This window comes from Ambystoma mexicanum, chromosome 1q, assembly GCF_040938575.1.
Source record: "Ambystoma mexicanum isolate Mex_15411 chromosome 1q, UKY_AmexF1_1, whole genome shotgun sequence".
Classification (NCBI taxonomy): domain Eukaryota; kingdom Metazoa; phylum Chordata; class Amphibia; order Caudata; family Ambystomatidae; genus Ambystoma; species Ambystoma mexicanum.
This window is the reverse complement of record NC_090922.1, coordinates 430,306,066-430,328,815: the sequence shown is the minus strand read 5'-3', so window position 1 is coordinate 430,328,815 and position 22,750 is coordinate 430,306,066. Positions and strand designations below refer to the sequence as shown.

Below are 22,750 nucleotides of genomic sequence, written 5' to 3'. Positions count from 1 at the left end.
CCACCACCAGCAGTACTGAGCTACTGTATAAAATGCCACGCCCAGTGCTGGCACCCTCCCCACCCAGTTGTAATGGAATCCACTGCTCTCGAAATTCGTCTGCACTAGAATTCCTGCAAAAGTTGTTCTTTACAATACAGTGTGGCAGTAGGATAGCTGGAGCTATTGAGGACCCAAAAGGCCGAAGGCGCCATGTTATTCATGAGGCAGAAATTCTACGCTAAAGCGAACAAAGCCGATTCCCTCCCAGCTAGACTGAGGGAATCCCAGGGGCGAAAAACAATAGTGGCGGTAAAAGCAGAAGGGGGACAGAGACTCACCCGAATGGAGGAAATACAGGAAGGGGTGGCTAGATACTATACGCTCCTATATACTTCGCATAATCCGGTAACCCAGAAGCAGGCAGACTTCCTAGAAAATAAGCAGCTACCCAGGGTAACCATAGGAGTGCCTGGGGCAGGTAATTATGGAAGTACGCAGGATGATTGTGGAACTTGCCCCGGAACAAGGCTCTGGGTCCCGACGGCTATTCAGCTGCATTCTACAAGACGTATGCGGCAATACTAGGCCCCCACTTAGCACAGCTACATTTAAGTCCTCAGGTTCCATCACTGCAACAATGGAAGAAGCTAAAATTACACTTATCCCAAAGCCCAAAAAGTACCCCATAGAGTGTTCCTCATATAGGCCTATTGCGCTCATAAACAGACGCGAAAATCAATATGAAAATCTTAGCGAAGAGATTGGAGACACTGCTCCCCCAACTGCTCCACCCAGACCATACAGGGTTGATTCTGTGTAGGCAAACGGCGGACAATATTAGGAGAGTTGCACATCTGGTGGAGAAATTCCAGAAAATGTCCACTCTGCGGCATTAGCATTAGATGCCGAGAAGGCGTTCGACCGGATGGAGTGGACATTTATGTTTGAGGTGATGAAAAGGATGGGCCTTAGGGGAGAGTTTCTCAAAATGGTTCAAGCAAATTATAGAATCCCTAAAGTGCGCCTGGCAGTGAATGGCTCCATGTCTCGGCTAGTTAGCCTGAAACGAAGAACGAAGCAGGGGTGCCCACTATCTCCTCTCCTCTATGCTCAATACCTTGAACCCCTACTCCAGGCAATAATGGAAGAGAAGGACATTCGAGGGATCCCCTTTGGGGGAAGACAACATAAAGCAGTGGCATTTGCTGACAACATGTTGCTAGCTGTCAGATACCGAAGCTTCCTCCCCCAACTCCTCACCTGTTTCTTCCGGAATGGGTTCTGTAAGAGTAGCCTCTGATCTCTTCTGATCCCTCTTCCTTGTGGGAGTCTTGTCCTTTGGTGCTCGGGCCTTTTTATCGTACAGATAGGGTCTGTCCCCTCCGGAGGCCACCTTGGCAGAGATAATCCCTGACCGCGGGGATCCCCAGGGGGCCAGTCCTAGATTCAGGGAAAAAGCACTAAGGCAGAAAAAACCCTGTTCCCAATTGGGTTCTGCTGGGTGGCAATTAGAACTCCTCTCTTCCAATTATGAAAGTTCCATTTGCAGCAGGCAAGGAAGTCCGATAGACTTGAGAACAAACTCCTCCGCTGATGAATGCTCAGTGTATCCAGGAGAAGTGGAATAATAGAACAGGAGATATAAGAAGCTACTAGAACCAGTGGTTAAGACTAAACAGAATGACAGAGAAAAGTATTAGAAAGGATAAGTAGGTAAAGAATGAAAGAACCCATACAAAGCAGACCGCGAAGACGAACCATTAGGAAGAAGGAAGAAGTATAGAAAGAAACCCACTCACCAGTTTAGAAATGCTCCTTAAGGTCCCAGTGAGCAAGGCTAGCTCGCAAAAACAGAGTGACGGCACCGGTAGCAATATACCCCCGGTACCTACAAGAATTGAAAAGACCAAAAGTGCTCAAAGAATAAAGGCAAGAGTAAGTAAGCACGGCACGGCCCAAAGCAAGCCGATACCGCGTATAGTGCAGTAGAATTTGGGCTGAGGAATACAGAAGGGAATCACACAGAAGGCGAAAATAGGAAGCCGGAACGGATGAATTTCACGAGAGAATCTCCACACGAACCGAGCGCTGGTAAACAGATACAACGCGTCGGTTTGTGGGAGGAGTCAGCCTATAAAGGGTCGGCGGCCATCTTGGGTGAGATCGGCGGCCATCTTGGGTGAGGACTGGAGAGTGATCGATCGGCGGCCATCTTGGGTGAGGACTGGAGCGTGATCAAAGCTTCCAGCGCTTCCACAGCCTCCAATTCCTGACAGTATACCCCCTCTTTCTCGGGGCGCCCCCGGGTTTGCCCGGATGGAGTTGATGGAACTTCTGCACCAGACGCGGGGCGTGTAAATGACCCACAGGTTCCCACGTCCTCTCTGCTACTGGATAGTTCTTCCAATGGACCAGATAGTACAACCGCCCTTTGCGGTACTTAGAATCCACCAGATGAGACACCTCGTATTCTTCAGGTGTTGGTTTCACTCGGGCTCGTGTACGGATTACAGGTCTCTTGAAAGGATCCTCCTTATGTTCTTTGAGAAGGGAGACATGAAAGACAGGATGTATCCTTCTGAGGTATTCTGGCATCCTGAGTTTATAAGCAACTGGATTGATTTGTTGTATGATGGAAAATGGCCCAAGGAAACGAGAGGAGAACTTCCCCCTATGAACCCACTTGGGTAGGAATCTGGTGGATAACCAGACTAATTGTCCCACCTTCCAGCTGGGATGGGCTCTCCGACCTTTGTCGGCCCATCTCTTTTGTGAAAGTTGACTTGCTTGGTGTGCCTCCTTAGCGAGTTTGTGAGCTTCTTGCAAGTCCTGTAGAATCGTATCCAGAGTTGGAATCTTGGTTGAAGGCGGACTGAGCCCGGGCAGGTGTTGAGGATGGTAGCCATAGGTACAATAGAAAGGACTCATCTGGATCGAGGTGTGAAGTGAGTTGTTGTAGGCGAATTCCGCTTGCGGGAGAAAGCGATACCATTCTTCCTGCTGGGGACTACAAAAACACCTGAGATACTGCTCTAGATTGGCATTGAGTCTCTCAGTTTGGCCGTTGCTTTGAGGATGGTATCCTGAGGAAAGAGCCTTATGAATCCCGAGAACCTGGCAGAGGGAAGACCAAAATTTTGAGGTAAATTGTGGTCCTCTGTCCGAAACTATGGTCTTAGGTAGACCATGTAGACGGACTATGTCTTGGAGAAATGTTGCAGCCATCTCTGAGGCCGAAGGCACTTGCTTGAAGGCGGAGAAATGTGCCAGCTTGCTAAAGGAATCAACCGTCACCATGATCGTGGTCATTCCGTATGAAGGAGGCAGATCCACAATAAAGTCAGTGGATAAGTGTTCCCATGGGCGATCCGGTAAGGAGTGTTGGTGTAATAACCCCAGAGGTTTTCCTGTTTGATGTTTGTTGGAAGCACATATTGAACAGGTAGAGACATACTGACCTACATCCCTTCGTAGGGTAGGCCACCAGAATCCTCTCCGGACCAAATCAAAAGTCTTCCTAATACCAGAATGCCCTGTCAGGGGGGTGTCATGACACCAAGAAAGTATCTGTTCTTGCAGCTTCTTTGTGGGGATATAGAGGGCTCCTTCATGATAAAACAACCCGTCCTTTTCCTGTTTAGTAGATAGCGGAAATTCCGCACACGTCTGATAATGAGGGATTAGATCTTGAAGAAACGAAACCGTAGAAGCCAACACAGTGAGATGTGGTAAAACCAGTTCATGTCCTATATAGGATCCGGATGGATCTCCTAGGCTTCTAGATAAGGCGTCTGCCTTCTTGTTTTCTGTGCCTGGTATGTAAGTCATCATGAAGTCGTATTGTAGGAAAAAATACGCCCATCTGGCATGTCTGGCGTTGGAACATTCCAATTGTTGTAAGACCCGTAGGTTGCGGTGGTCAGTTCGAATAGTGAAAGGATGTGTGGCTCCTTGCAGGAGGTGTCTCCATTCTTGGCAGGCCAGCTTTATTGCCAAAAGTTCCTTTTCGATAACCGAGTAGTTTCGCTCACTACTAGTTAAAGTCTTGGAATAGTATGCGATCGGATGTTCATAGCTGTCTTCTGCCTCTTGAAGTAATACTGCCCCTACTGCCCCCGTAGAAGCATCAGTTTCCAGAATAAAGGGCTTAGTCTGATCTGGTTGAACCAAGATGGGTGCTGTAGAAAAGCAATCCTTTAAAAAGTCGAATGCTTTTCGAGGTTCGCCGTCAAAAGCAAATCTAACACCCTTCTTCAACAAGGAGGTCAGAGGGAGTACTTTTTTGGAATAATTGGGAATGAACCTCCTATAAAAATTTGCCAAGCCTAGAAACCCTTGCAGTTCCTTGATGTTGGTAGGATCTTTCCAGTTTCTTATGGCCTTTACCTTATTAGCATCCATTTCAACGCCTTCCTTGGACAATACGAAACCCAAGTAGGACACCCTCTTGGATTCAAATGAACACTTCTCTGGTTTTACTAGCAGATAGTGAGACTGCAAACGTTGTAAAACTAGTCGGACCAATGATCTGTGCTCAGACAAGGACTTGGAGTAGATCAGGATGTCGTCCAGGTACACCACTACCGACACAAACAGCATGTCAGCGAAAACCTTGTCCATGTACCTTTGGAAGACGGCTGGTGCGTTTACTAGGCCAAAGGGCATCACACAATATTCATAGAGCCCGAATGGGGTGCGAAAAGCCGTCTTCCACTCGTCTCCTTGTCTGATTCGCAAGAGGTGATAGGCGCCTCTCAGGTCAAGCTTCGTGAAGTACTCAGCCCCTTGTACAGCCTCCAAGACGTCCCGAATCAAGGGCATGGGATATCTATCCCGGACAGTGACCTTGTTGAGACCCCTGTAGTCTATACAAGGACGAAGTTCTGTCGAGTCCTTTTTTGGAATGAAGAAAAGGGAGGCCCCACATGAAGATTTGGATTCTTGAATGAGTCCGTTCTGCAAATTTGCATCTAGATACTCTCTTAACGCCTTCCTTTCCGGTAGTGACAAAGGGTACATTCTTCCGAACGGTACTACTGCTTCCGGTATTAGATCGATACAGCAATCCTCTGTTCTATGGGGTGGTAGTTGTCTAGGAATTATGTCCATGAATACCTCTGAAAAGTCCTGGTAATGTAAGGGTACTGAGGCCACTGTGACTGGCTTCTGGATACTTCTCCTGCGGTCTATGGTGTGGGGAGCGTTACACAAGGTCATACAGTGTTTTTCACAGAACTTAGAATTGAAAGAAACTCGGTTTGCAGTCCAATCTATGTGAGGGTTGTGTCTTCTTAACCAAGGAATCCCTAATACCAATGGAAAATGAGCAGCTCGGATCTGATCAAACACCAGGAACTCTTCATGTTGACCTAACCTCACCCTTAATGGAACAGTTTCCAATGTGATGGGTCCGGAAGACAAGGGTCTACCATCAACCCCTTCTACCGGAATCGGGGTGATCTTGGTTTTGGCGGGTACCAAGTGCTCTGTAGCCCACTTGGAGTCGATGAAGTTTCCCGCTGCTCCACAATCCAACATGGCGAACACCTCTGTGGGAGCTTCTTCTGTTAACCATAGGTCCACTCTGAACACCATTAAACTGTTATCTTCCGGGGTATTCACTGCTCTTGTGTAGCTGCAAGGGTGCTTGTTACCTCCCCCGAGACTTCCCTTGCTAAAGATCGGGGGCGGAAGTTTCCCTGTCGACGAGGAGGGACTTCAGTGCATTCTCTCAACAAATGTGTCGAAGAGCCACAGTACATGCATAGACCTGCCTCTCTCCTCCTTCTTCTTTCTTCTGGCGTCAGAGGACCACGGGCAGCTCCAATCTGCATAGGCTCATCTATAGCAGGGTTGGCTCTAGGTGGAGGAGTAGGGTTAGGTTGTGAGAAGCTTCGGTTTCTTCTTCTCTCAGATCTTCTTTCTTGCAGACGAGATTCAATCTGAAGGGACAATGTCACTAGCTCCTGAAAAGATGCAGGACGGGCTACTCTGGCTAGTTCATCTTTGATCTCGTCCTGGAGACCTCTTCTGTAGATGGTTTGCTGGGCGGAATCAGGCCAATCTGCCTTGGCTGCTAGCCTCTGGAAGCGAGTTAAATAGGTTTGGACGTCTGTATTTCCTTGTTTGATGTCTAGGATTGCTTCCAAGGATGAATAGAATATTTCTGGCCTATCAAACCTTTCACTGAAAAGTTCCGTAAAACGGTCATAATCACTCAGAAGGGGATCGTTTCGGGTGACAATGGGTGTAGCCCATGAAAGAGCATTTCCGGTAAGATTGGCTATAATGAACCCAACCTTTGATCTGGCTGTCTCAAAGGCGTGAGGTCGGAAGGCGAAATACACCCTGCAAGCGTCAAGGAATTCCTTCAGATCTCCTGGATGTCCGTTGTATTTGCCAAAGGAAAAGGGCATCGTAGGCAGGTCCCCGCGATCATCCCGATGTAGCACCACTTGCTGTCGGAGGGCTACGTTCTCTGTTCGCAGGGCCTGCACCTCCATAGTAAGGTTCTGCAGAGCAGCCACCAACTCCTGATACTGCTCGAGCGACGCCATGGAGGATCTTGGGCGTTGTATTCTGTCAGATACCGAAGCTTCCTCCCCCAACTCCTCACCTGTTTCTTCCGGAATGGGTTCTGTAAGAGTAGCCTCTGATCTCTTCTGATCCCTCTTCCTTGTGGGAGTCTTGTCCTTTGGTGCTCGGGCCTTTTTATCGTACAGATAGGGTCTGTCCCCTCCGGAGGCCACCTTGGCAGAGATAATCCCTGACCGCGGGGATCCCCAGGGGGCCAGTCCTAGATTCAGGGAAAAAGCACTAAGGCAGAAAAAACCCTGTTCCCAATTGGGTTCTGCTGGGTGGCAATTAGAACTCCTCTCTTCCAATTATGAAAGTTCCATTTGCAGCAGGCAAGGAAGTCCGATAGACTTGAGAACAAACTCCTCCGCTGATGAATGCTCAGTGTATCCAGGAGAAGTGGAATAATAGAACAGGAGATATAAGAAGCTACTAGAACCAGTGGTTAAGACTAAACAGAATGACAGAGAAAAGTATTAGAAAGGATAAGTAGGTAAAGAATGAAAGAACCCATACAAAGCAGACCGCGAAGACGAACCATTAGGAAGAAGGAAGAAGTATAGAAAGAAACCCACTCACCAGTTTAGAAATGCTCCTTAAGGTCCCAGTGAGCAAGGCTAGCTCGCAAAAACAGAGTGACGGCACCGGTAGCAATATACCCCCGGTACCTACAAGAATTGAAAAGACCAAAAGTGCTCAAAGAATAAAGGCAAGAGTAAGTAAGCACGGCACGGCCCAAAGCAAGCCGATACCGCGTATAGTGCAGTAGAATTTGGGCTGAGGAATACAGAAGGGAATCACACAGAAGGCGAAAATAGGAAGCCGGAACGGATGAATTTCACGAGAGAATCTCCACACGAACCGAGCGCTGGTAAACAGATACAACGCGTCGGTTTGTGGGAGGAGTCAGCCTATAAAGGGTCGGCGGCCATCTTGGGTGAGATCGGCGGCCATCTTGGGTGAGGACTGGAGAGTGATCGATCGGCGGCCATCTTGGGTGAGGACTGGAGCGTGATCAAAGCTTCCAGCGCTTCCACAGCCTCCAATTCCTGACACTAGCCCTCATGAACCTCAAGGAGTCGATGGAAGCATGTGGGAACCTACTGACCAAATTTGGGGAGATCCGAACTGATGAACATAACGATGGGGAAGGAGAGTGCCAGGGAACTAAAAGTGACATCCCCTTTCCTAGGGGTTAGGATTACACCGTCCCTGTCAGAGTGGTACGCAGCAAACTACCCTCCCACTCTAAGAGCAATTAAACAAGACTACCGGAGATGGAAGGGTCATAGGGTCTCATGGTTGGGTAGGATGGCGGCGGTAAAAATGATTACATTGCCACAGCTTCTACTTGTTTCATCAGCACTCCTGGGGCATCCCCCTGCTGATGTCCCTGGAGTTCTTTAGGGAACTAGGGAAGGCTACCAGGGAATTTGTTTGGGGGGCAAAGAGGGCAAGGATAAGCTGCAATCTCTTAACAGCACCAAGGGAGAGGGGAGGAATGACCTTTACCAACTTCCAACAGTATCACGAGGCGGCACAAATGAGGGTTATTCAGTAATGGTTCTCCCAGGGGGAAAGGAAACAATGGACACAAATGGATTGGGCAGTGGCGCAGCATGATCTAGAGGAGGTCCTATGGCTCCCACGACAGAGTAGGCCTAAACACTTATATATGAGCATAATCACAAGGCATTGGCAGACACCTGGGACAAAGTGGTGCAGAAGAAGGGGATCACGACATTTCCGTCCCCGTTCACTCCGATTTTCAACAGGGAATTTACCCCGGGACTGGAAGGGGGCGCATTTGAGGGCTGGAGGAAGGGAGGCTGTAAGAAGATTAGGGATATGTTGGGACAGAGTGAAATCCTTCCAGGAATGTAAACAGGACTTTGGAGTAGGAGAGGGGGAGAGTCTTAAATACTTCCAAATAAGACACTGGGTCATGAATGAGGCAGTAAAACAGGCAGCCACTCGCCAGCTCACCACTTTCAAAAAGTTCCTGGTGATGAATGATGGGTCCAAGGGCCTAATATCAGGACTGTACAGAAAACTGGACGAGGCCTCCACCCAGCAGCAATGGCCCATTGGGAGAGGATGTTGGGTAGAGAGATCTCAGTAGATGACTGGGAAAGATTATGGAGGAAAATCCCAAAGATGGCGAGGGCAGCACAACTCCAGGAAGCATGGTACAAATACCTGTACGGATGGCATTATACACCTGCACATCTCCATAGCATATACCCGTAAGTCCCCAAGGACTGCTGGAGGGGATGTGGGGAAGAGGGAACGGCAGCACACATCTGGTGGAAGTGGCCAAAAATTCAGCCCTTATGGAATGAGGTCCTCCTAGCACAGGCCCAAGCCTTTGGGGAAGGTCAGGGAGGAGACCCCAAACACGTCCTGCTAGGATTAAAGGATTCAGGGATAGAAGGGGAAGAGAGAAGGCAAGGGTAGTCCTAAGACTAGCGCCAATGATCCCCATAGCTCAAAAGTGGAAGAGTCTGACAACCCCGACAGTACAGGAATGGCTCTGAAGGATTATGGAACTGGTTGCCCTGGAATGGGCCACCTATGCCATGAACAATAATGTGCAGAAATGTGCAACGAAATGGGGGGAGACGCTGGCCTTTTTGAGAAGCGACTTTAGAGTTCAATGGTGCCCCCAAAGATCGAAACTCCTGGACTTGAACTAATGAAAACGGACGATCTCAAGCAATACGAACAAGAAATCTCCAAGCTGCCAAGAGAGGGGGGGGTTAGGGGGGAGGGAGAAAAGGGGGTAGAGGGGAGAATAGGTTAACCTGTTGTAACATCAATAAAGAGAAGTTAAAAAAAAGTTGTTCTTTACACATTTCATCTGTATCCATTTGTGTACGTAATAATTTCCCTGCTCGAGTATAAGTCCTCCAACCTGACTGCCACTAAATGTTAAATGTTGATAGGATACATCAAATTCATTTGGCTGGGCTCCACAACGGGGAGCTGCTACGGGCTTTGAATGGGTCTTTTTCTAAAGACATCTACCTCTTTATGGACTTCAGAACCTCTTGATGTTATCCAGATGCACCTTGTCCAAATCGTTGGTGCTATTGGAGAGTTGGTGGTGTAGATAAGAATTGATGATCAATAAAAATAGGCCTGCCATTGCCAACAATACAAAAGACCTCAATTTTTGTCTTTGACACCGTTAATTTCGGATCTGCATGATTTTGATCTGTGACGGAAAAGTTTGCATGAGAAATGTACGCACCTCAAAAGGTTTGTACATTTCCCATGCGAACATACACTGCAAACCACTACATGCCCACATCCCCCAACATAACCAAACCCTACTTAACTTTTCTTCACGCTGTGTCCCTGCAGCACCAGTTCCCTTTCACTTCCGTGATCAGGAACCAGCGCTGCAGGGTCCTTTTCTTTTTTCTTTTTCTTTTTCGAAGCTGCAGGGGTTTCCCCCGCAACCCCCGCTCACTATACTAAAAAGTATAGTGAGCGGGGTGTTGCGGGGGGCACCCCCGCAGCCCCTGTTTTTTTTGTTTTTTTTCTCTGGTGTGCTGCAGGGGTGTCCCCCGCAAAACCCTGCTCACTATACTGTAAAGTATAGTGAGAGGGGTATTGCCAGGGACACCCCCGCGGCCCCCGGCTTATTTTATTTTTTTCATTTGGCAGGGTTGTCCCCCGCAACACCCCGCTCACTACATTGAGCGGGGTGTTGCGGGGGACAATCCCCTAGCACCAAGTAGGTCCCCACCGAAAAACACCTAAACTCACACTCTGAAAAGTTCGGACTTTTTGTACTCTGAACTTTTTTTTGTGGTGTTTGTTTTAGGTATTTTGGTGGGGTCGGACTTTTAAATTCAGTCAATTGGTCCTATACCTTAATTTCTCCAATGTCTCAGACTCAGGTCTCGCACCAAACCTGCACAACACCCGATTCACCCTAGGCCTACGGCCATTAGAAACATTAGTCTGGGCACAAGCTCACCATGCTTTCATGCCTCTACCTGCACTCAAGACAGTTACACCATTTCCTCCTCTGCAACCTCAGCCACAATGCCCCTGTGTCCACCAAGAATCACCCCTCATCCGTCCACAACATTGCCAGCATCCTTCCCAACCAGAAAGAGCACCCCTCCCCCTCCATCAAATGGGCGCTCATAAACTCACGCTCTCTTCCTGCCCACGCCACAGAAATCCATGACCTCCTAACTACACATGAGCACGACTTGTTAGCTATTACTTAGACCTTGCTCCATGAAGCAGCCGGTCCTGAAATCTCACTAGCTCTCCCATCAGGATATTCCATTCTCTGACAAGAGAGACAGCTCAAATAAAGAGGAGGAGTAGCCCTTATAACTAAAGAAGCTCTCTCACTCAGAATAGTCAACACCCCTTGGGCAGGTAATGCAGATATCATTTCTGCCAAACTCACTATCTCCCCTAACTGCACTATTATGATACATCTCGTCTATCGGCCTCCAGGCCCGACCCCAGACTTTCAAGGACACTTACTCCTCCTACTAGGAGATAACCTTAAGACCTCCACCAAAATGATTCTACTTGGCTATCTCAACCTGGGCTTAAATGACCCAAAGGATAAAGATGCCACTACACTGGCCAAAGAACTAAACAACATGGGTTTCGTGTAAAGAGTCACAAAAACTACTCACTGCAAAGGTCGCACCCTGGACTGGGTGGCCGACCATAATTGCTCTACCATAGTCACTTCCAACACCAACCACAACCTCATACAATTCTCCATTCCCAGAACTCCCACCCCTAAAACACTTACCTATGCAACCACAGCATTGGCTAGAAGGGCACGCAAACTATCTAAGGACAACCTCCTACCCTTCCTTGAAACACCCACATTTAAGCCACATTTCTCCAACGACCGTAGCATATTAGCAGATACCTGCAACAACACCCTTGTAAAAGCTATTAACGTCATAGCCCCACTTGAACTTAAAAAAGAAAAAAGTCTATGCACACCAACTCATGGTTCACAGCTGAACTCCAGGCCCTACATAGCTCTAAACGTAGTGTGCTCACCAAGTAGCTAACTAACCCTAGTGACTCCAGTAAGGATGTGTTCAAAAAATTATCTGCTCAGTAGAAAGAAGCTATCATTAAAGCGAAGTCGAACTCCTTTAACACAAGGATATCCAATGCCAAGGGAATATTCGCCATATTCAGAGATCTGGTCACCCCTACCTCATGCCCAGATGACTTCCCTAAAGATGAAGCCTGGTGCTCCAGTATACAAGCTGGACTACTAAAAAAAAAAAATAGAACTCCTCCAAAGAAAAATCCAAGCTCACCTTGAAGCCTTGTCCAACCCAGACCCTCCCCCCTCTCCTGGCCACTCCTCGACTCACCCTGATAACAGCCTCTACTCTTTCCGAGACGTCACTGAATCAGAAGTCTTAGGGCCTGGTTACTGCCGGACTCGTTTTACCATTCCGCCTCCGTGACTCCCGGAATTACCAGGGCATTACAGTCCCAGTGTCCCGGGAGTCACGGAGGCGGAATGGTGTTAATCCCCATTCCCACTGAGTCCCATAGGGCTCAATGGGAATGGGGAAGTGGAAACACCGGCACCATCTCGTGATGGTGCTGGTGTTTCCACGTCCGCCTGCAGGCGGGAGGTGTTCAACCCACCAAGTCAGACCTGGCGGAAAGATCACCTTCCGCCTGCAGGGGTCGGGATCGGGCGGTCCGGAATTAACAGTGACGGCGGGTTTACCGCCACTGTTAATTCCGGACCGCCCGACCCGTAATGAGGCCCTTAGACCTCCTCCAACACTTAAAACACTCCATTTGCAAAGGGGACATCTGTCCAACAAACATCATCAAGGAATGCGCAGACTCCCTTGCACCTTTTCTAACAGCCTTCATCAATGCCTCATTCGCCTCGGGTATTGTCCCATCTAGCCTCAAAGAAGCACGGTTGCGTCCTCTTCGAAAAAAATATCCCTGGACCCTACCTCCGCTAATAACGACCGACCTATCACCACTGTCCCCTTTCTCCTAAAAATCCCTGATAAAGCAGCTCACAACCAAATACAACACTTCATCAAGACCAATTGCAACCCTGGCATGTGGCAATCAGGGTTCCGCAAATGTCACGGAACAGAATCCGCCCTCCTTGATCTCAAAAACCAAATAACAGCCATCATGGACAAAGGCAAACTGGCCCTTCTCCTACTTCTAGACCTCTCAACTGCCTTCGATCTTGTGGACCACAAGACTCGCACAAAACATCTTACCAATGCAGCCCAATTCTCCACAAAAGCCACCTCATGGATCACCTTCTTCTTGGAAGGAAGAGCCATGAAGGTTTTCTCTAATCAGGCGAGCACAGCACCAACAACAATCCACTGTGGAGTCCCACAAGGCTCCTGCACAGCACCTACTCTCTACAATTTGTTCACCAAACCACTCTTCGACAAACTGGACTCCTTCGGCATAGTTTATGCAAACTATGCCGATGACACTCAGGTACTCCTACCACTCACCGGCACTTATGATCAAGATGCCTCAACCCTCCACAAGATATACGCCATCATCCAAGCCTGGATGGCAGCAAATGGCCGATGTCTCAACTGAGACAAAACTGAGATCCTCCTAGTTGGCCCCAAAGAGACCCTAAGTAAACTGGATAATCAATACAAGGACATCACCATTGATGATATAGCTATCCCTGTCTCCTCATCAGTAAAAACTCTAGGTGTTTATCTAGACTCTACACTCTCCATGTCTCGTCAAGTAAGCTCAATTGCCCCAGCGTCCGCACTCACGACCAAACTACTAAATGCAGTAAAAAACTATCTATCTAAGGAAAACCGCCTCTCAATAGCTAGAGCCACCATTGGGGCCAAACTAGACTATTGCAATGCTCTCCTAGCAGGCACCTCGGCCAAAAACTTGAATAGACTTCAAGTCATTCAAAACAACTCTCTCAGAGCAGCATTAAACATCCCCAAAAGAGACCACATCTTGCCCGCCAGGCGCACAGCCCACTGGCTCCCTGTCAAGGAATCGATTACCTTCAAGACGCTCACCCTCACCCACAAGTGCCTTGCACTCACAACCCCCCATACCTATCAGAAAAAAATCAGTCACCTCCTCACGCCCCAGACGAGCTTGCCATGCAAACCAACTGCTCATCCCCTCGATTAAGGGAGCTAAATCAGGCGGTATAGGATTCCCCTACATTGCCTCTAAAATATGGAATGCCTTATCGAACCCACTCAGAGCAGAGACCTCCCTTACCGTATTTCAGAAAATGTTGAAAACTAGGCTCTTCAACTAAGACCTCACATTAGTCCCTCCCCACACCGCTTCACCTAATTGTTTTAAATATAGTCTACATTAGTATATTCTCTGTTTATACCATCGTCTGTTTTGCCTTCTACCACCCTCATGCTCATGTTCTTTTTTGCTCCCTCATTTTGTCCTTCCTGTTGTTTTTTTGTCATCCACATGTGACTGAGAATGCCTTCTTGTAACAGTGCCATGATGCCTCCGGGCTGTTGCGCGCTTTATAAATGTTATTTTATAAATAAAATAAAAATAAATATTTAGTCCACCTTGTCTCTGAAAAGTTTCAGCAATCTGAAAGGGCAAATCCAACAAGTTATTTTGGAAGGCAGGAGATACGCCTGAAAATTTAAAGCAGAGCTATCATCTTAGTGCTGCAGGGGTAGACTTGGCTCTTGACACATAATCTATCTGATCCATAGAGGAAATGTAGAACACGCATAGGCAAAGTCAATAGGTTATGTTTGGCTCATAAATGTTAAGTGCAGCCTCAAATGCCCCAAGAAACATCATGCCATGACTCAGTCTAGGACAAAAAAAGTCACCTCATTGTGAGTGATATTTATCACTAAAGTACTTAACACAAAACAGGCCCACAATTAACGTAAAAAGTGGGGCAAAACAAACACAGTTCTGTCGAGACTCGTAAATCTGTGACTATAGCCAGCAGAAGCAACCAGTTGCTGCAAAGGAACACACAGAATGCTCACCCTTTGGCAAATCACAGTGCCAGAAACATAGGAAAGGAACATCTTCCATCGATGAATATGCGCAGTAATAGATAGTGCTTGGATGCACAGCTGTTGCTAAAGAGACGCCTATAAGCGAAAGCTAAAAACAGTCTCACTCTCTCACACAACCACCGATTTCGAACCAAGCACATCATGTTCTACGGGGGTGTGTATCTATTTTGTTCCTGTGCTATGTTGTATGTACATTTACAGAAATGAAAGGTCGGTCCTGCTGTGGACTTGGAGCCGTTGAGCTCTTTCCAGCTTACCAGATCTGGCATGATCTCCAGAACGCGCAGGATGTTGGGGTCGTCCAGCTTGTTGTGCGACAGGTCCAGCACACTGATACTTGGGCAATCCTGCAGATGCTGCAAATCGTCCACTGTCTCCAGCTTGTTGTGTGCAATCTGCAAAGTGTTCAGTACGGGCAGGCAAGCTGAGAGACAGCAAGCACAACAACAGTGTCTTCCATTACTTATTTGCACAGGTTCGTATTGAATACAATTGTATAGGTACTGTATAATTGAAGATTTAAACTTACAAGGCAATACACACGAAAACAGATAGAATCACTGATTGCTTAAAACCTCTACAAACACTAAATAACAAGCAATATTAGTACACAAGATGGATGACACGACACAACAAGGAAACAATAGCGTGTACATTTAAGTGAGCACCTTCTGTACATGTTTGATGAAGTTGCCTGCCATAATAAGAAGCACTTTCCTTACACGACAATGAACTTCGACCTTACATCCAATCTTTATAGTCTGACAAACATTGACCTCCCAATTTTGAAATCTAGCCTTGAAGGTCGACGAAGCTGGCTCTATTTACTCGGGCCTTTACTACGATCTCCAGTGCCATTAATGCCCAGTGCAGCCCAGAGGCGTAGCTACAATTGTTTAACAAGTAGGGCCTGATGCTAATGAAATTGTGCCCACCCCAAAAGGACCAAAGCGGAACTTGCAGAGGGAATATCGTTGGTCCCTTCACCTATGCTTCCACCCTCCCCTGCACCCTTTGCCCACGATATGCCAGTATTCTGCCAGTGTAAAAAACATTCATGCTGATTGTGCCCATACTTGTCCCTACACCTGTATATGCCAATATTCCGACATAAGAACATACTCATGCTTTCTTTGTCTATAATGCAAGTAATGAGACTATAAGAAAGCATGTTCATGCTGGCTCTGCCAATATATGCCAGTGTCCCCATGTAAGAACACGTGAGTTTGTCCTTATGCCATTCAAAGAGCGATTTCCACAGTAAGAAAAAATGCCCTTGCTGGATTCACAAATTCCCCCATAACATTCATGTTGTATTTGCCCTTAACACCCATAAAAATTGCCATACCACAGCAACAAAACATGTCCTTGCTAGCTGCGCAAATGCCTGCCTCCCTCCATGTAAAAACTGTGATAATGTCAGCTTTGCATTCCACAGTAAGAATCATGTCTTTGCTGGCTTCGCAAATGCTGACACCCCCTCCATGTAAGAACACCTATCATGTCAGCTTTGCCCTTAGTGCCAGTATAAAAAGCTATGCCACAGTAAGAAAACATATCACTGGATGCACAAATGCCCCTTCCCTCATATAAGAACCCTCAACATGTTGCCAATATCCTTACACCAGTAAAAAAAGCCATGCACCAGTAACAAAACATTTCCTTGGTGGCTGCATAAATGCCTCGATATCCAGTGATAATATTGAATACATAACAACAAAAAACAATTTAAACAAAACCAAAACAGCATAAAAACACTGTTTTTTAGTAAAAAATATGTATGGGTGAGGGGTAGGGGAATAAAAGGGGTGGAGTTATAAACCTAGGGAAACGGGGGGCACCCAAAAAATTCGGTTTTTTTAATGTTTTTGTTTCATTTAAAATGTTTCAGTTTAAACATGTTTCTATAAAATCACCCAGAACCAAATGCCTCCTCTCCAATGTAAGAGCAATCATTAAGTTGGCTTTGCCATTTACGGCAGTAAAAAATGGCATGCGACGGTAAAAGAACATGCCCTTGCTGGCTTCACAAATGCCCTCCTCTCCACATGTAAGAACACTTTTCTTGAAGCCTTTGCCCTGAATGCGAGTAAAATATTCCATGCCACAGTATGAAAATATCCTGCATGCCTGCCCCATTGTAGTACCCTCTGCCACACTAACCTGCCCTCCACATACTAATACATCAAATTGGCCTAGCTTTGCCCAAAAATAGAAGTAAAATATGTCATGCCGCCGTATGAATGTGTGCCTGGCCTCACTTGCACACAGACATGCATACCCATTCACACACCAGTCACGCACACATACAACTTCTGTCATTGACATGAGCACCCTGAACATTCACACTGCATTCTCAATTACACACATTCACACACAAACACACCATTCCCAGTGCACTCATTCATACATGAACACCTGCACAGGCACCCACTTGCATTCACATATACATACATACAGCCTTACATACAAGCATTAAATCCTCACAGATAAAAAATGATTTGTTCCCCCTTACCTTTTTCTCTCCAGACATGACACGCCATCGACCCCTCAGCTGCTCACCGGGCCTTCAGCGCTCGATGCAGACAGGAACCAGGAAGAAGGGAGAGCTTCCTGCTTTCTGAGATGTGCAGTGGCGCGAGAGGGGCTCCCTATCGCCACCACCCATGCTGCTCAGCTACTTAGTTATCTGTAAATGCCCACTCAGCGCTGCTGAATGGGCACTTACAGATTTTCAGTGGGCCTTGCCCACTCGGGCCCAACCGTGTCTAAGCTTCTGATGTATGCATGCATGCATTATTATTGAGGCAGTTAGCGCCTCCACAAGATGTTCTCCAGGGGAAATGAGTCAATGCTCTGAACACAACTTGGCTTTGCCCTTTAAAGGGAACGAAATCCTGGCTGACATGGCCGCCACAGAAACTAAAAGGCTAATTTTTCATGACACCTAAATTGCATGGAAGGGGGCAGTGTCTGTTTCCACTTACATTTAAAAAAGTCGGTACGGCGCAATTTATGTCAATTACAAAACAGTGTATGACGAAATGACTACTGTTATGCAAGAGTAGAGGGCGGAGTACTGGGTAAAGTGCCTACTGAGTCCTACACTACTCAGCAGTGATCCCAATCATAAAGGTGAAATGGGCACAGCCCACAGGTATAGCTCCTTCACCATTTAGGGTAGTGCAGGCCGAGGGCAGGCTAAACTCTTGAGAAGGTGTGTGAGATGGTACGGAAGCACTCCAGAAAACAATAGTACTGTGGTACTAAAACAAAAGAATACCCAACCAAGGTTTGTGAAAAATAGAATCTTTATAAAAATGCACATAGCTAATATCAACCCTACTGGTCAACTCCTGCAAGGGAAAACACAGAGAAAGCAGACAGTCGCACTAAAGCAAGATTGAAGCAGCAAAATGACAACATTTAATGAATATGTGTTTCAAAAAGTAGAGACTGGGCTTCAAAGTGAGGATACTAGAGACCATCGAGCCAATGACTTCCAATGGGTCAAGTCGGCTTTTGAGTCGTGCCGAGATAATACTTCTGCTGGGTTTAGAGGACGGTTGAGACGCAGTGAGTTAATGGCTTGCACCAAGTCAAGCAAGTGATTAGGTTGAGTCGGGGTGATCTGCTTTAATAGGTTGAGTTGGCATCTGGACGTCTCGAAGAGAAGGTAAGTGGTTCAAAATACTTGGAGTGCCAATGGCAGCACTGCAGATCCTGAGTGGCTCCACGTGAGTGGCGCACAATTGAGCCGGCTCGAAGAGCATCTTGAAGTGGTAGACAGGCTTTGTTCTGCTTTCTGGGCTGTGTAGTCACTGGGAGTCCAAGACTTGGCCTCATGGTCAAAGTAAGTCCTTCTTTCTGCCCTTCCCAATCAGGAAGGTTTGTAGAGGTCACTTTCAGGGTTCTGACACCTCCAGTGAGCAGGTCCCGCATACCACTCTCAGTTGCAGTGGCCCTTGTCCAGCCAGCTGGTCATCGCAAATGGACCCTTGCGATGGTTAAGAAGAACTTTCATCTTCCTTGGAGCTCCAAGTCTCCACCTCGCTGGCAGTGGATTTTGGAGTAGATTGGCCAGTGAATCCATCTTCATAAGTGTTCCAAAGCTGAATAAACTAAGGGGGAGGGGGAGATACCCCTCATTATGCAGGCTAAGTGTGAAAGTGGATTGGTCCACAGCAAGCCTATTAGGGGGGCGGGGGGCAATTCTGGCTGCTGTAACTAGTGTGCATTGCATGCTGATGTCATATCAAGAGTGCCTTGTCTGCAGCAAGTGGGGAGGGGGACAATGTGGGAGCCCTAGCAAAATCCAAGATGGTGAGAACCCTATTATGACTGAAGTTCCTCTCTGGGTTACAATAAACCTGACCCTTATTCTGTCTGCCTATATCAAAAGACCCCCAGTAATTAGCACCCTAGAGATGACTTTTGAAGTGAAAGGACTGTATTTGAAGCCCCTGTGATTGTTCTTATTCCATGGCTGAAGGAGTCAGCCCTTCTCAGGGGGATGAAAGAGAGGGCTTCCTGTGATAGACCCAATATGGTTGCTGTGGGTACACCCAGCCCAGACAGGGCGCTGTCATGAATGAGTCATTCTCCACCAAGCAGAAACTTAAATGATATCAAATGCTCGTGGCTGTATAACTGTGTATTCTCAGACATGGCTTATATTAAGATCTAGGTATTTAGATATTAATATACCACCAGGCTGCTGGGGTACACAATTGCGATATTGTGATATTAAAGCCACCTCAGCCTGTTGCAACTTTGCGTTCCTGCAGCTATGTTCAGGAATGCACACGTGACCTTTGGACCTGCTCTGCTGCCACTGCAGGGCAGCTGCTGGGGATGCCAGCAGTCACATTATGCGTTTTGGCATGAAGTATTATGAAACTGGTATCTGATTGGAAGGTCCCACTTTCAGAAACAGAATTACCCAGATAATTGTGTTGCTAAAAATTGAAAAAAGGTCAGATTTTCTCACAGAGTGGAAATGTGAAGCGTAAAACAGGTTTTATTCTTCACTTTTCCTGTCCGTTTTGGAACAAATGTAAATGCTTCCGGCAAATAATGCTTTGCGGGCAGAATTTACAAAGGACTCTAAAGGAATCTGCCTGCTTTTAAGATGCGCAAAAGTCTGGGCGATTGCATAGCTATACTTACGTTCTCCGCCAGGATAAAGATAGATGCTGCGGAAAACCATAGTGTAAAAGCAGACAGAAAGGTGTATATAATGTCTACATCCCGGTCCCTGCACCTACTCTGCCTACACATGGCTTGACAATCCCTCAGATCGTTAAAATGAAGCATAAAGAGCATACACTTCGCCTTTACACTTTGTTTGGCCGATTCGGGGTTTAGAAAATGACTCGAAAAATAAACTCCAAAGGGAATTCGTTCAAAAGGTCACCTGCAAATACACAAGTAAAATGACACAGGTATCCCTGGGGACCTTTGCTTCCATAAACCAGTTCGGTTTACTCTAGTACTCCAAATATAAACCTCGAGACTCCTCCACAGTGGCAAAATATTGAATTCATGGTCCGTTTGTTCTTATTACAAATCTCGTGTGGTCAATGTGTTAATCGTGGTTTTTACCGGCAGACAATACAACGGAAGAAGCATTCGTTGTTAGGAGTAGGTTAAAGAGAGTGACTTTGAATAACGTGGGCGTCATTGGAATAGAAGAGCACGGGCAAGAGTCAGAACAACTCATATTTAGACTTTTCAACTTATGCTTCAACTTCAAGAATTCAAAGCAAACCACACTTCATCAGTTCTTGCTTCCTTTAAACAATACAAGCTTTAGACCATGCGCTTAGTTCTCTGTATTTTGCATTCACACTACCTGTCACACACCCTGCACACTACTTCTAGCATTAGGATGCAGCTACCCATCACGAACAATTCGGTCTAGCCACACACACACACACACACACACACAAACACACACACACACACACCGCCCCCCACCCCCCCTCCACTGACCTGGACTCGGTCCCCGAGGGCATTCAACCTATAGAGCATTGAGACCATACCAATGGTGAAAGACGCTATACAAATGACCATTAACATAAAAGACACTATATGTTACAATGCCCTCTGTCAATATATTTTATAGTTGATTTTCAGTCTTGGGTTACCCGTGTTCGTGTCGTCAATGTTAACGATAGAGAAGTCATTCTCAAAGTTTTCCAAATGGTCTATAAGTGTCTCGTCACACATTTCAAGGCAAGCACTAGGGCACAAAATGACCTAGTGCAGAAAACACATTCTTGAAATGTATTTTACACCAGGGCTAAGCTTGCCTAGTGCGAATACGGTTTAAAATACGCCCCTCAGGCAATCGGCGTTTTGGTGCAAAAATGCACTGAAGGAACATGTTTTTTGCACTACTGCAAATTTTGCCCAGTGCTAATACTGTGTAAAATTGTAATTTCACGGGTGTTCAGTTAATACAGGTCCTGTTGTTTCCACCAGGTTCCTGAAGCCAGCACAGACTTATCAGACAACATACAACAAGCCTGCATGAGATTATTGCTAATCTAAAATCCTGGGATACATTGGCTCGTTTAGGTGTACTTCGTCGGGATTAGAAATTGCTTTTACAGCAGCCCCAAATGATCCCCAGAGACAATGACATGTAAGCCCTTTTGCTAAGGGGGACCAGATCACCCATTCTATTGGCCAACACTTAGCCGGTGCATTTTTTTTATGTGCCTATGGGGACAACACCACAATATACCACTCGCAATGCGAGAAAACTTACAAATGTTCTCAATACTCCTGATGTAATTGTTGCAAACATTGAGTGAATCAAGCTTTTGAAGAGGCTCAAGATTCTCGATTTTGTGAAGTAGATTTTGCTGCAGGAAGAGACAGCGCAACTCTGTCTGAGACTCAAGGTTCTCGATCTTCTGAAGTCCATTGCACTCCAACCACAAACATCGCAACCCTGTGTACTCCTCAAGATTCTCGATGCGGGCAAAACCTAGAACATTGAAGCCAACAAAGATGTCTTAATGCAGAAGGTTAGATAGGCAAAATGAAACGGATGTAGCAAGATAGGAATGTATAAAAGCAATGATACTCTAAATTCTGCTTTTGCTAGAAAAGTTCACGATAGAAAGAACAATGCGTGTGAAATTAGCATGTGCAAGCAGTATTTACACAATCCCAGACTACCTAGTGTTGATTACAATGTGTCTCATTATGAGTTTGGCTGCTGTTCCTGGGGACTTCCCGACAAACTCGGATTTTGCCTGATCAGGAGTGGCAGAAGGGCAGTGTTGACCCCCATTCTGGGTGTTTTATAACTACATAGGGGATTTGGAGGAATTACTGTGGGTGGTAATTCTACCATCAGAAATTCCTCAGTTTTTTAAAAATGGTAAAATGGGGAGATGCCTTTACTTTGATTTGGCAGAGTGAGAAATTCGCTGAAAATTGGGGGCAACGGAATTGCTATCATTTTTTCCCGCACCACCAAACTTATAATGAGGCCCGATGTTTCGATTACAACTCCCATAAGGGCAATCATGATTTGCAAAACGTTAAGAATGAATTCATTCAATTTAAGATGAAGAAAAAGAAGGATACATTTGAATACTTGAGCCTAACGGTGATTCTATTAAAGGCCTTCTTTGGTCAGGAACTTACAAGACAGTAGATCAAATGTAATGTACAAGCACAAATGTAAGGTTGCTGCCCCGTTACTACAGGACGAAACAATATGGCTTCTCACACAGATGACACAATATACCTTATTTCTCATGAATGTAACATTTGTTTTTTGAGCAAATTGCTTTATCTCCCTGTGCCTTTAATTAAACATATGTAATTTAACTATATAATAAAATACTTGTACAGTGTGCCAACTCACAGGGTTTTATGTACATGGTAGAACCCCCTTTTTGAGTTCTCACCGACACATTCTAGTGTTGCTCTGCTGGAGGAACCATCAGTAAGGCTATGAACATCCCTAGCTCTTCACTGGTACCCATGATCTGCCTTCCCCCTGAACCTAGCTACGCCCAGTAACTGCTGAAATAAAGAAAAAACTTTGCAGTGGTTTCTTTTACTTCTGTGGTAAGGTAAGGCAGTGGTCTTGTATAGCA

General features: G+C 46.4%; 1 protein-coding gene across 4 annotated transcripts in view; it reads right to left on the bottom strand.

Moving 5' to 3' along the window:
- The window catches only part of DNAAF1 (dynein axonemal assembly factor 1), a 1,258,717-nt gene that overhangs the window by 464,981 nt on the left and 770,986 nt on the right, over positions 1-22,750 (bottom strand). For all 4 annotated transcript variants that reach the window (XM_069639748.1, XM_069639762.1, XM_069639771.1 and 1 more), the window contains 2 exons: positions 21,403-21,624; positions 14,885-15,051 (listed from right to left, as the gene is read on the bottom strand). In XM_069639748.1, coding sequence (XP_069495849.1) covers positions 14,885-15,051; positions 21,403-21,624 — 389 coding nt within the window. The remainder of the gene's footprint in view (positions 1-14,884; positions 15,052-21,402; positions 21,625-22,750) is intronic.